Source organism: Hibiscus syriacus, unplaced genomic scaffold (assembly GCF_006381635.1).
Source record: "Hibiscus syriacus cultivar Baekdansim isolate YM2019G1 unplaced genomic scaffold, ASM638163v2 tig00110570_pilon, whole genome shotgun sequence".
NCBI classification, from domain to species: domain Eukaryota; kingdom Viridiplantae; phylum Streptophyta; class Magnoliopsida; order Malvales; family Malvaceae; genus Hibiscus; species Hibiscus syriacus.
Genome location: NW_024062785.1, coordinates 934,662 through 948,426, shown reverse-complemented (window position 1 = coordinate 948,426; position 13,765 = coordinate 934,662). Strand labels below are relative to the sequence as shown.

The window sequence follows — 13,765 nt, the reverse complement described above, 5'->3', positions numbered from 1 at the left end:
TGTCCATGCTAACATTGTTAGTTTATAATTATTGGTTCACATTAGTCTCTGAACTTGTTTGTTTTTATCCACATTAGTCCTAAGACTGGATTTTCAAACCTGGTGAGAGATGTAAAGGAGAGGGGAGTTGGGGTTTGATCAGGTTTGAAAGTTGGGTAGGGCTAGATCTGAGTTTGGACATAAAGAAAGAAATCGACACAGCAGCAAGGGGCAATTGCAACCAAAATGCCAATTTCAAGTGTGATAATGATCATTTTAATTATAGTGAGCCACAGTAATCCCCTCCAGAGTTATGAACTTCAAACCTATCCTCAATTCTCGAAGAGAAACAATCCTTTGGCAAAACTACAACCAAAAATCATTATCGATACTGAAAACCCATGTCTAGCTAGTGATCATACATCCCTTGGCCCTCACTATGGCCCGGTGCACTGAAAGGATCGATCTGCTTTGACTTCGACCTGAGTGCCTTCTCAATTAGCCTCTGCAATGGCTCTGGATGGTGGCTTCCACTGCCAACGTCATGGCCTGAAATATTGTACAGACAATATAGTACATATTATTAGCAAAGAAAATGTGAAATGTAAGCATTACGGTCTTGGTAGTTCACAAAACATGACAACCCACAACAGACTGCAGGCAATTATGTTTTTGTTTTTACCAGCAGCATTGAGGGATCATGGATGAGGTAAACTTTTGTTGTCGAGTCTATAAAGTTTTGACATGGTTAGATAAAACTTCTTAAATGGGTTAGGTTTTCCAAATTTGAAATTGGCAAAGATGAGAAAGAAACAAGACATTAAATGCTTTACCAGGAGGCATTCCAAGACTAGCAAAGTTGGGTTGGTGCTGACCGTGCCCTTGCCCCAGTTGAAAACTGTGCATCGGATTCAATTCCGGTAACAAACCAGTCATCTGATTATTTGAATGAGGTGGCGGTGGTTCAACACAAGAAAATCCCCGTTGCAAGTTGGGTGGAGGGAAGTTTCCAGGCATATGCATTCGTTGTAACATAGGATGATGAATTGGAGGATCAAATCCAGTTAGTCCACTGCCAGGATGATGAAGAGGACGAAGCAAACTTGCAGGAAATTGATGATTTGGTGGGGCATCATGATGGATGATTCCTTCTGGAGTCATGAACTTCATCTGAGAACTGGTGTTAGAAGGATGTGAACCTAATGAATGAAACAAATGACCTCCATAATTCAATTGAGGACGAAGGTGTGGAGAAGATGCTTGGATATTATGATTATGAAATAGAATATCTGGCTCCCTCATATCATAAGGACTGGTAAGAAAAGGTGGACCTTCTTTCCCTCCCAGAACAGGTCTTTCATCTTGGAAGACGACCTTTAAAGCTGCTAGTTTCTCAGCTACGTCAATCGGTGCCTCTTGGAAGGGCAATAGCTCTGGTTTTACACTACCAGCCATGAAATTCTGGAGCTTCACAGGATTCCTAACACCAAGCAAACTATCCTCTTCAGGAAGCCCAATTTCAGCAGATCCGTCAAAACCAAGTTTAGATTCAAATCCAGCTCGGAGATGTGACGAATGGCCTTCAATGCCATCAGAATTCATTTGTTCTCTTTGCATAAATGGTAGATTATTTTTTTCAAAATTAGCCCTGTTTGACCCGACATGATCGGCGGAAGGAAGAAGACTATCATCTCCGACATTAAGACGAATCCCGTTAGATTTAAATACATCAACTCTAGCAGACTCTATTGAGCCCATCTGAAGAGAAGCTGGTGCTCGAACTGATTGTAGTTCCTTCATGAAAGCGCTTCCAAAAAGTGCTTCAAGAGTTAGACTCTTCCCTGAACCAGAAGCATTTTCTGCATTTGTGTCTATTGAATTACAAGGTGCCATGTCAGCAGTTTGCACCCTTTCTGAAGACCTGACGTCATGATTGGCAGATGATACTTCAGTTTTTGTACTTGTTTTATCCTGTAACAATGAAAGAAGGTGCTGGGTTGCATGATTGTCGACGCTAACTTCTTTCTTCTCACATTCGGCATCTGGAATTTTCCATCTTTCAATAGCAGGAAGCAAACTCAGATCATTTTCTTTGCTTTCTGACAGAATTGACTTTTCAAGATCCTCGCATGTAAGGACAGCTGGAACTGCTGCTGAGTTGTTAACATCATTAATATTCCATGATTGCTCGGAGTTCAAAATTCCAGTCAATGTCAAATTTGATCTAACATGCTTGTCCGCAGGTTCAGAAATTTGAAATGGAAAGTTTGATACAACATGCTTACTAGCCATCCTATCATGGGAATCGCCTTTCTCACCACCCTGAATTAATGAGAGCAAGTCTTTTGGCTTGCCAGGGGAGAGATTATCTATTGGTTTCTTCTCTGCAAAGATAAGAACAAAGCAAGAATATTAGATCATAGTTTTACTTCAGAACTAAGCAGATTCACTTAAAGCCAGATTACTTGTAACAAGCGCCAACAAACCTTCATCAAGAAACAAATGAGTGAACTTAGAAGAATGGGAACTATCAAGGGACCATGTCACATCAGCATTGATATCATTAGGCTGAAGATCATGAGATAATAAAGTCATTAAATATTTCATCTAGGAAAACAAGAAGTGAAGGAATTAAAATAAAGTACCTAAAGAAAGACATGTAAATATGATGTATCACTTTAATTACATTAAGCAAGGGAATTAGAAGTGAACATTCAACTTAAGTGATTCATTGCAATGTCTTCTATATATGTGTTTGAATTTGAATATGTCCCAGAGCCAAAATAGTACCTCAGTGACATTAGTGGAGCCACCTCCATCTGCTATTACAGCACTGCCAAAAATGTCTAGAATTGAAGTTGAACCGTCTTGGAAGGTTTCAGTCAACATTTTATCTGCTAGCAACTTCTTGGAATCAAGTTCATTACCTCCATTGTTTCCTGGGGCTACAAAGACTTCTGAAAGACTGGAACTCTTGTATATAAGAGAATCCTTGCTAATGGTCTCATTAAATTTATCTGAAGCTGATGAGAAACTTAGAGCATTAGCACTCTTATTATTGTCTAAAAAGTGAATGTTTTTACTTTCAAGCCTCTGCTCACTCAAAGTTTCCTCTTCATGCTGTTTAGTCTGTTTTACCAAAAGATCATCAGAAACACCATTAAAGAGAAGGCTGCCTTTGGAATCTGAAAGGTTTCCCTCCATCTCAAAACTCCCAACCTATAGAAGCATAACAGAATATATTGCTAATCAAGTAACAGAAAAGAACACGTGATTAATATGAGATGCAATATCAGTCAATATAATTGAAACATGCTTTGTCCTAATAGCATCAGCTCTGAGTTACAAATATGAAATTTACAACTACTTAATGAAAACCACATGCAAGCAACAACCACAAGGTAATAATACCCAATCTTTCAGCACTCCTAACATAAAGGCCAAAACAAGGAACACAAACACGTCACTTCAAAGCAGAGCACAATGCAATAATCTTCCTTTTCAAAAAAATAAAATAAAAATAAATCAATAAATCATCTTTGTTATTGTGTGATGCTAGTGTACTATTTGTGTCCCATACAAACTACTATGTATAAGACAAGACGTCTTTTCCAGTCAAATTCAATGAATTTTAATTATATATGGCCAATTTCATTCAATATATATATATATATATATATGGCCAATTTCATGGGCTGATCTTATGTGATAAAATTGTTTCTCTCCCCAATCCAACCAGAATAACAGATAATTCAAAATTGCATCTATTCTTCAATTGATTCCCACCTTTATTCCTGTTATAACTACGGAAGCAGCCAGTACATGAAGATCAAATAGTTGGCTCAAGGTAGCAATTAAAGATCACGAGAATGGAAAAGGACAAAAACTTTGAAAACCAATGATTGACACTTGTAATCAAAATTACATGCCAAAAGCTAAAAAAAGAGATCATAATGGGTGTTAAATTCAGAAAACCAATGTAGTACTTACATGTGAAGAATGGGAGTGCATTGAAGTTTTGGCTCCAATATTCTTCTCCAAAATTGTGCTTGCAAAACCAGGTGGTACAAGTGGTCTGGAAGCAGGAGTTTGTACAGAAAGAAATGACTTTTCAGAAATATTTTTTGATGTTGGAATAGGTTCATCTGATTCCTTGCTTCTCTTTGCAAGTCCTTTATCATCTTTGGAGTCCACTAGCAATTCAGAAAAATTGAAGTCATCTTTACGCCTTTCAGGGTTAATCTTCTTCTCCTGGAATGCTCTTTGTTGTTCCTTCCTCCATGACTCAGAGGAAGCTAAGAGGGAAAGTCATCATACTTTAGCTTTTATTATTTGAAAACAAAACCAGAGAACTGAAAGAAGATAAAGTATAAACAAAATAAACTACAACCAGAAAAGAGTTCTCTAGACCAGAGAACCTACCTCTTCTTTTTCTTTCCTCTTCTGCTCTATCTTCACTAGTGCACTCAGTGGAGCCAAATGTTTCATCATTATATGAGTCATGAGTTTCCCTCCTTGAATGAGGTACAGCCTGGAAAGATATCAGCACATAAATGACATCTATTAAAACCGTATTTCAATTGCTACTGGATCGTCTCACAATTCCAGGCAGATACTATTTAAGCCGTATAATTTGAGATATATTTTTATGCTAACTTGAAAAAAAAAACAGCTATCATGATACCAGTCTCAATATTATCCGCAAATGATAATAAAAGCAAACAAGTACCTTATAAGGGCGGGGCTCATTACTTTTATTTAGATGGTATTGATCATTAGCTCGAAACTTTGGTGCAGAAGCTCCTGCTGTAAATCCAGATGGTCGAGGAAAAGAACCACTCCCCAGAAGCCCATCATTCTCAGGACCTTGCCAAGACCACCGGGATTGATTACCATGGCGTCTTCCGGGATCTATATATCATTGGAAACATTCAATTTCGACCATGATAGAATTTTTAGATGCTGTATGCAACACATAAATGAAGTGGATAAAAGCTCCAACTACAATAATGGTTTTACCAGACATCGTTGAGATTGAAGTGATAGAGTGAATTACCCACATGAATCAACAGAAAGTACAATGAACAAAGCCACAAAGTAGTCCATATAAACAGTAAACACAAAATAGTAGCACAGATAGAACAAAAGAACTATAAACATTACCAGAGTCCCAATCAGACTGGGTATCACTGTCTCTACCACTCTTTCCACTAGAGCGACTGTCCCGCCGTCCATGAATGCCCGGGGAATAGTTACCTGATTCCCCTCTTGTCGGCGGTGATGAACTACATTCATTTCGCCTGTAAGCTGCGAAGGTGCCAGGAATACTTTGCCGATCTTGCGATGTATCCTCAAATTCACTGTTCCAACCACATAATAACCAATGAATACCAACAGGATCTAAGTTTGGCTTCTTCATATTCATAACTTCATCAAGTGCATACTCCATGTCCATAAAAAAGAATCTCACCTCAAAATTGATTTATCAAGTCCCGGGGGTAACTTTTTGCAAACATCCAGATCACTCAATGACAGCAAAAAATCTCTAGTATATGAAATTCTAGATTTCCTGAATCATTAAAAAAAACAAATTGGTTATCAGCGTCACTCAACCGAAAACATCTGCAAAACATTAAACAAAAATTAATTATTCAGCAGAAAGAAGTGATTACTTTTGAGATTCCTTGCTGGTATCCGCATGCTGATCTAATGAATGTTGCTCTTCAATTTCTAAGCTCATTTCTACACAAATTTAAAGATGAGTATACACGAAATACTCCTCAACAGTTAAGCTCTAGCTGCCTCTCCTATTTACACAAAAACCGGCACATCCTGAATATACATGTCAGTCAAAACATGGGAGAAAACTAGGGTTTTGCTCTTTGCATTGAAAAACAAAATTGAAGAGGAGCTACTTGGATCGAAAAAAAATGTGTGAGGGGGAAGATAGAGAAAGAGTTAGGGTTTGGATCTGTAACATTTCTAATTTTTTTAGCTTTATTTTCCCCCTTCATTTTCAATTGATCGATGTAATAGAAAGAGAAAGCAAATTGCGTGTATTTTGGTTGAAGAGAGAAGTTTTTACTTTTTACTGTCAATAGGTACCGGTGACTGCCAATGCCCCTCTCTCTCTCTCTGGCAATTTAACATTTTTCAAATGTCAATTCGATTTATCTCTGATTTAAGATCTAAATATCTACATTGTTGATCGTCTAGGTTATTTATTCTCCTCCTTAAAAGGCCAAAGACTAGCTTCATCACTCGGTTTTGATTGTTGTAATAACTGTTCGATCTTACATCTTCTTTACATGCAAAAAAAAAAAAATAGTATTGTTATGCTTAAAAATCATATCTATCAAAACAAATGTAATTATCGATTTTATGTAATATATTGTTATATCGTATCTTTATAAGTTTTGTATTAAAGTTATATTCAAGATAATATATCTATATAATTATATAAATTAATATGTTAATCATCTATACTGTATATCATTTTTTTGAAAGACTATAATATATTTAAGAAAATAAAGAATTGGTGTGTTATACATCCGACACATTTTTTCTTTCAAAAATGAATTTTAGGTGGCGTTTGGTTCGCTGAAATCCCTTGGAATTAGGGGGGAATTGAAATCTAATTTCACCACTTTTCTATGTTTGGTTTAAGTTTTTAAAGGGGTAATTGAAATCCAATTAAATCAAGGGAGGGAAAGTAAATTACATCCATAACATGATGGAATTAAAATCATTTGGAGGAGGAAATATGAAATTTGAACATACTACCCTCATCAATATTTTGGTATTCGGGTCGGATTTTTTTTTTAAATTTTCAGGTTCGGGTCGGGGTTTTTTAAGTGTGATATTCGAGTCGGGTCGGGTTTTTTTAAAAAAATTCGGGATCGGGTTTGAATTTTTTTTTTAAAAAATCGAGTTCGGGTCGGGTTTTTTAAGTGTGATATTCGGGTTGGGTTCGGGTTTAGGGTGAAAATTACCCGACTCGACCCGAAAAAAATATAATTTTACCTTATATATTTAGAAATAATTATAATAATACACCTCTATATATAATTTTTTTCAATTAAGTCACTGTTTTATTGAATAAAAATATTTTTTTTATTTTGGGTCGAGTCGGGTTTCTAATTCATATATTCGGGTCGGGTGAAACTTTATTTCGGGTTCGGGTCAGGTCTGGTCTCGGGTGGAGGTTCCCTTGTTCTCGGGTCGGGTGCACCAAAAACCCGATCCAACCCGACCCATGACCATCCCTAATTGGGATAATTTTAACTTATGATATTTATTAATATGATTTTTATAATTTATTGAAATGAATAATCAATCAATAAAATAAAAATTTAATATTTTTAAAATTTTTATAATATATTACTACATGTAAGTTATAAAACAAACTAAAATTAAGCAAAAAAATAAGAAGGGCAATTTTATCATTTTACATTAATGAAATCAAATTCATCTGCGAACCTATATAATTGGATTTCAATTCAATTTCTTGTTAACCAAACATGTTTCAGATTCAGATTCCAATTCTTTCACATATTCCAATTCCCTTATAAATATTACAGCGAACCAAACGCTATCTTATGTTTTGACTAATGTTTTTTTGGGATCAGAAACCGGATGGTTATTTTCGGGTCGAACGCGGGTTTTAAAACCGTACCCGTATAGAGACCATTTATATAAATCGAAGAGACTAAAGACCGTAGCAGAAACCCTTCCTATCCTTCTGTCCCGATTTATCCCTTTGGATTCTGAATTCTTCATCGACACGACATGGCGTTTCCGTACATGGAAGCTGTTGTTGGTACGCTCTTCTTCCTTGTTTTCGTTTTAGCTTTGAATCCATTTCTTTTATTTCCAGATTTATATTCCTGCTAAAGCTTGTTGTTTTTCCGACACTATTTGTCCCGATATTAACATTTTCTTTTATTTCTTTTTTTTCCTGTTCGGGTTTAAATTATTAGATTTTTACGTTTTCACCAGGGCATCTTTCCTTATTCTTTTTTTTGTCTCACTACGAAGCGTTTTTTTTTCTGTTTATATATGATTTTGAATATATTAGTTAAAAAATATTTTTCCCAGTTTCAGTTATGTGCTTTCTTCGATCTGTAATGTTTGAAAATTCTAGGTTTTGAAGTTGGATTTTAAGCTTCTTTCAAGCTCCTTTCTTTCTTTTTTCCCATTTCACATGTATAGTTAAATTATGTTCATACTTTCCGTAAGTATCCTGTTTGTGATTGACGGAAGGGGTTGATCTACTAATTAGCTTGCAAGTTGAAGGTAACTGTGTAATCGTCATAATGAAGCTTTTCCTATGAAGGAATCAAAATATGTATTTGCATTTAAGCCATATTGAGGTGTTTTATGTTCTTTGGGCATATGGATGCTTTTGTAATTTTGGTCATGCTTATTTTGTTTGTATCAAGTCCTTAGAGTTTATCTTCCTGTTAATTCTTAAAACATTTGGAACAGCACTAAAAGTACAATTCCAAATGTTTAGACAGATCTTGTGTATAAGAGCTATGTTATTGTACCTAATATGTTATATGTATTGATAATATGTTATTGTACTTGATAATATTTCCGGTTAAATGATATAACATTACCGGTCAAAATTTTAACCGGTCACGCCGCTTTTTAGCCATTTTTTAACCTCTGCACAGCAGAACTACCCTGTTGGTGGAAACTGTTGGAACTGAATATAGCTTATTGGTTTTTGGGTCCAATGATTGTAAGATAAAGAACTTTCGATCTCTGCATAGTTGGTTCCTTTTCTTTTTCTGTTGTGAAAAGTACATGAGACAGATTGTGGGGTTTGTTAATCATTCAGTTATCAATGTTCTTAAAGAAAAGATTTTGCTCTTTATGCTTGCTCTGATTTGATGGTTCTGCCATTTAGAGTTTGTAATAGTGCTATGTGCTTTTTTCTCTCCCTGATTTACCCTCTATTATTTGCAGGTTTTATGATTTTAATGTACCTCTTTGAAAGTTATCTGGACTTGCGGCAACATGCTGCACTGAAATTGCCTACACTTCCAAAAACATTGGAAGGAGTAATCAGCCAAGAGAAATTTGAAAGGTCCCGAGCCTATAGTCTTGATAAGAGGTTGGTTTTGTTGTTTCTATTGATCATTTCCAAGATTACATCATCAGGGACCAATAAAGCTTTTTTTACTTGATCTGACATTATCTTTAATGCATCTCCCTTACTTTTCAGCCACTTCCATTTTGTTCATGAGTTTGTGACAATCTTGATAGACTCAGCAATTTTGTTCTTTGGCATACTGCCTTGGTTTTGGAAGGTGAGTTGTTTGGTGTTTAATTAGTGGATCCTTCTTTTTTGTTGATTTTCACTATCTTGTATATTTAATTGTTATTTATTGCAGAAATCAGGAAATTTCTTGCCTTTAGTTGGTCTAAATGAAGAGAATGAAATACTACATACTCTTTCATTTTTGGCTGGTGTTATGATATGGTCACAGGTGAACTCAGGATATTCCCTTGACTTCTGGATCCTTCCAAAAATCATCACTTTGAATAAGATAACATTGACCCTTTATTCTGTGATTTTATAATGCAGATCACTGACCTACCCTTTTCTCTTTATTCAACTTTTGTGATCGAGGCTCGTCATGGCTTCAATAAAGTTTGTATTCCTAATCACTAATTTCTTTGCTATACCATTTTGTTTCCTTGTTTATTCCCCCTAATTTCTTGGAACATTTGTTATCTTTAGATTACATTTATCTTTCTGTTCCTAACTATTTTCTTATTTCTTTGTCAGCAAACAATATGGTTATTCATTAGGGACCTTATCAAAGGAATGTTTCTTGCTATTGTACTTGGTCCACCTATTGTTTCTGCTATTATTTGGATAGTACAGGTAAAATTTGTGCACATTTCTAGCATTTGGTTTCTTTGGTAGAACGTTGCTAGTCCTTGCTATTGTAATCAAACAATTGTTGGCTTAACAACAAGATTTTACGTTCCTAATTATTCCCTAGTCCTTTTGCTATTATGTCATCCTTTTCTCACTATGTTGAATCTTAATTCTGAGATTGCAGAAAGGGGGTCCATATCTAGCTATCTATCTTTGGGGATTTATGTTTGTCCTTTCTCTTGTGATGATGACAATTTACCCCATTCTGATAGCACCACTCTTTAACAAGTTCACCCCTGTGAGTATTTCATAACCATTGTGTCATAGGTTCATTCAAGCGTCTTAGTTTTCCCGAATCTAATTATTTTTGTTTTGCTTGGTATGACTGTGGGAAATAGCTCCCTGACGGAGAGCTCAGGCTTAAGATTGAGAAGCTTGCTTCTTCCCTAAAATTTCCTTTAAAGAAATTGTTTGTTGTTGATGGATCTACAAGATCAAGCCATAGCAATGTAAGTATCATTGGTTGGTTCAATCGGTTGTGTTTGTAAACATTGTCATATTCTATCATTTAGGATTACATTTTGCCTTTCTTCTACAAAACCATTTATGTAAAGCTTTGAACTGATATAGTGATAGTTATGGAATAATGAATTGTTTAATGTGGTGGATGGCATTGTGAACAACTGAACTAGCCAACTGTGCCTGTTTTCAGTTTGATAATATTCGTTACTTATTCACATCAAGACTGATTGCAGAAATGACTTTTCATCGCACTTATGATTTAATGTTTTCAATGTCATGCAGGCCTATATGTATGGATTCTTTAAGAACAAGCGTATTGTCCTTTATGACACATTGATTCAGCAGGTATGGAAGATCTAATACTAAGTAAAAGTTTCTTCATCTCTTATAGTTGTCGTTTCATTTTTTAAGATTTTTTTTGTATTGAGCAAAGAATAGATGGAAACGTGCATGTTTTTATGCAGTGGAAGAGTTGGTATTATTGTTTGTGTGCTTTGATCACTGCCTTCAATTCGTTGTGAGACACATGACAGTGACTTGTGATGCTGATTTTTTATTGAATCAATTAGTCTTCATTTTACCTTGTAATGCTGATTTGTATTGAAGCTATTTTCTGTGATTATAAAGTGAATCAATATCCCCGTCTTCTAATCTTCAGTCCAGAATCAATCTCTTTTTGATATTCAACCTAGTTTATTCTACTGTTGAGCATATAACAGTAACTTGTGCCTTTAACATAATGCATATTTTATTTGTATAATAAGAACATTGCCTGCCAATCTCTGGAGACTTTGAGTTTGTGGCAAATATATTCTAATATTATGCCAGTAGATTTTTCTCTTAGCAAACGATCGTATAGGAACTTATACACAAGTCCATTCTATTTATCTTGATTTTGAGGATGCGTTTTGACTTAACATGAAAGCTTCTGAATAGTTAATTTTTGCTTTTTCCAAGTTATGAAAGGAGTTGGAAAGAATGATAAATTGTCTCGTCATTGTCTCTGTAGTGAAGGCTCCTTTAATGTTTTGGAAAAGTCTTATTTATTCCTTTTTATTTTTGCAGTGCAAAAATGACGAGGAAATTGTTGCTGTTATTGCTCATGAACTGGGGCATTGGAAGCTAAATCATACCATGTACTCATTTATTGCCGTGCAGGTAAGCTGTGGTGGTTCTCTTACAAGCTTTTTCTCTCTGGAGAGAAAAAGAACAAACCTAGAGAGAAAGAACAAACCTTTTATTTATCGTTGTCCTGTATCCTCCATCTAGCACCACAAAATATTAGGAAGAAGATGTAACCAAAAGCATGTCAATGAGCCACACGAACTGCCTAAGCCTGCTAAAACATCAAAGTATTTTTCTTAATATTTAGAACATGATATGTGTTTTGTCATCATATTATGCTCTGCTTGATTTCTTCAGTTGGAAGTCAACATGTCTATTTTCTTGCTTCTGTGACTAGTTCCATGCCTTTATTTTGATGCCTGATTTTTCTTCCATAAGCAGATTCTTACGTTTTTGCAATTTGGAGGTTATACACTGGTCAGGAACTCAACTGATCTTTTCCGAAGTTTTGGGTTTGACACACAGCCTGTACTGATTGGCCTTATCATATTTCAGGTACTAAAATATCTGAACAATGTATGCGTAGTTGAAATATGTAGTCTAATAATAGGACCCACTATATAAGTACAATTAAGCTCTTATCATGGGAGCAAACATTTTTTGCCTGTTTGATTATATATAAGATTGAAAGCTATGGATCGTTGTTCGTTATTCTTTTATCATGGATGGAAAAGAGCTGTTAAGTGATTAACATTTTTTGCCCTGACCTTGTCATATGGACAGCATACTGTGATACCAATCCAACACCTTGTAAGCTTTGGTCTCAATCTTGTAAGCAGATCGTTTGAATTTCAGGTAACTTCCTTTTTGCAGTGAATTCTGATTTTGAGTTTTGGTCGCTCTCTCCTTCTCATTACTTAGATTGATATTAGTGTTCAATATTTGTTGCTTTATGTAGGCTGATGCCTTTGCAAAGAAGCTTGGCTATGGATCTGCTTTGCGTGCCGGTCTAGTAAAGCTGCAGGTGAATTTCTGTCATTTTGACTTCCCTTTGTTTGAACTCGGGTCTACTATGTCGTTTATGAGAACTGCTCAACTTTTTTTGGTGCATGCTACTAGTGAGCATACATGTTACATAGCTGAGAGTTTTTGGTGCATAATTTTCAGGAGGAAAATCTATCAGCTATGAATACAGATCCGTGGTACTCTGCTTATCACTATTCTCATCCTCCGCTCGTAGAAAGATTGGCCGCACTTGACGAAGCGGACAAAAAGGAAGAGTGATAGGGAGGGAGAGAATATAAAAATAGGGGTTGGATGATTTCATTTGGTTGTAATATTTTGTTTGATGATCTGTATCGAGTTGCATGGCCTCCTCACGTTGTTCCTGGCTAGGGTACTTGAGAAAGAGAGGCTCACTTGTTTAGTCGGGAAGGTAAGTTGCATGGGGCGGAACATAACAGAAAAAAGGGAAGAGTAGACGGTAGACAATGGCCCAAAGATATTGAATGCAATGAAACTTTGATCAACTATTAATTATCTTCTCCCCATTGACTACGGCCGATTCACTTTGTGTTACCTTTAATTATAAAATCACTAATATTAGATTGATTATTAATCATTTCGATATAGAACAACGATTCATCCGGTTCGAGATAATTGCCGCTTCTGATTAATGATTTGGACTAATTGAGGGTATAGAAATCAGTCTTTATTTAAATGTCATTGCAGTTATTTTGAAAAATACAAAGGGCTTCGTAATTAAGTGTATGGAATTACAAAAAGGATACAATACAATACTTTGAAATGGCCCAAATATAAAACAAATAGGGATAAAGTAAAAGAAAAAGATAAAAACTACAAAGCAAATTTTGTGGGCCCAACTGGTGACCTCTTGATCTGCAGTCAAATGCCCTACCACTGAGCTATGAACCCTTTTGACAATAATGTGGAAAATAATTGTATAAATATTATAGTCTTCTGGGAAAATAATTGCAATTACATGTCAGAATTATGAATGTAAAGCTGCGGAGATGTGAACTTCTGATATGATGGTGACAATCCTGCTGTAGTGCCTAAAGTGGAGGTAGTGCATCACCTTTTTTTATTATGCTGAAGGTGCTACTCAATTTTGGGCTTACGGTCTGCTCATTGGACTCTTTAAAACTAGCCATTAGATGGGGATTATCATACGATAAGAGGGAGGAAGGGTCCCTTTATGGGGCTAAGTGGATCTTGTAGGTTTAAGTATCCGATAGCTTTATGTCTATTGAATTTGAAATTATTCAGATCGAAATCTATTTT

The 13,765-nt window shown here is 35.6% G+C and overlaps 2 protein-coding genes across 2 annotated transcripts; one reads left to right on the top strand and one right to left on the bottom strand.

The window, feature by feature from the left end:
• Window positions 1–207: 207 nt before the first annotated feature.
• Window positions 208–6,045, bottom strand: LOC120132870. Its single transcript, XM_039149558.1, has 11 exons — window positions 5,652–6,045; window positions 5,450–5,548; window positions 5,143–5,339; window positions 4,709–4,890; window positions 4,402–4,510; window positions 3,970–4,274; window positions 2,770–3,198; window positions 2,466–2,547; window positions 1,384–2,363; window positions 813–1,314; window positions 208–528 (listed from the first exon to the last, which is right to left on the bottom strand). Exons 1-11 carry the CDS (start codon window positions 5,717–5,719, stop codon window positions 389–391), a joined length of 3,093 nt encoding a protein of 1,030 aa, XP_039005489.1. The 5' UTR covers window positions 5,720–6,045; the 3' UTR covers window positions 208–388.
• Window positions 6,046–7,676: 1,631 nt separating this feature from the next.
• Window positions 7,677–13,018, top strand: LOC120132907 (CAAX prenyl protease 1 homolog). Its single transcript, XM_039149596.1, has 15 exons — window positions 7,677–7,798; window positions 8,953–9,100; window positions 9,212–9,296; window positions 9,381–9,476; window positions 9,575–9,640; window positions 9,779–9,877; window positions 10,059–10,172; window positions 10,273–10,383; window positions 10,679–10,741; window positions 11,462–11,554; window positions 11,903–12,016; window positions 12,245–12,316; window positions 12,420–12,485; window positions 12,629–12,746; window positions 12,780–13,018. Exons 1-14 carry the CDS (start codon window positions 7,768–7,770, stop codon window positions 12,743–12,745), a joined length of 1,275 nt encoding a protein of 424 aa, XP_039005527.1. The 5' UTR covers window positions 7,677–7,767; the 3' UTR covers window position 12,746; window positions 12,780–13,018.
• The last annotated feature ends 747 nt before the right edge of the window (window positions 13,019–13,765 follow it).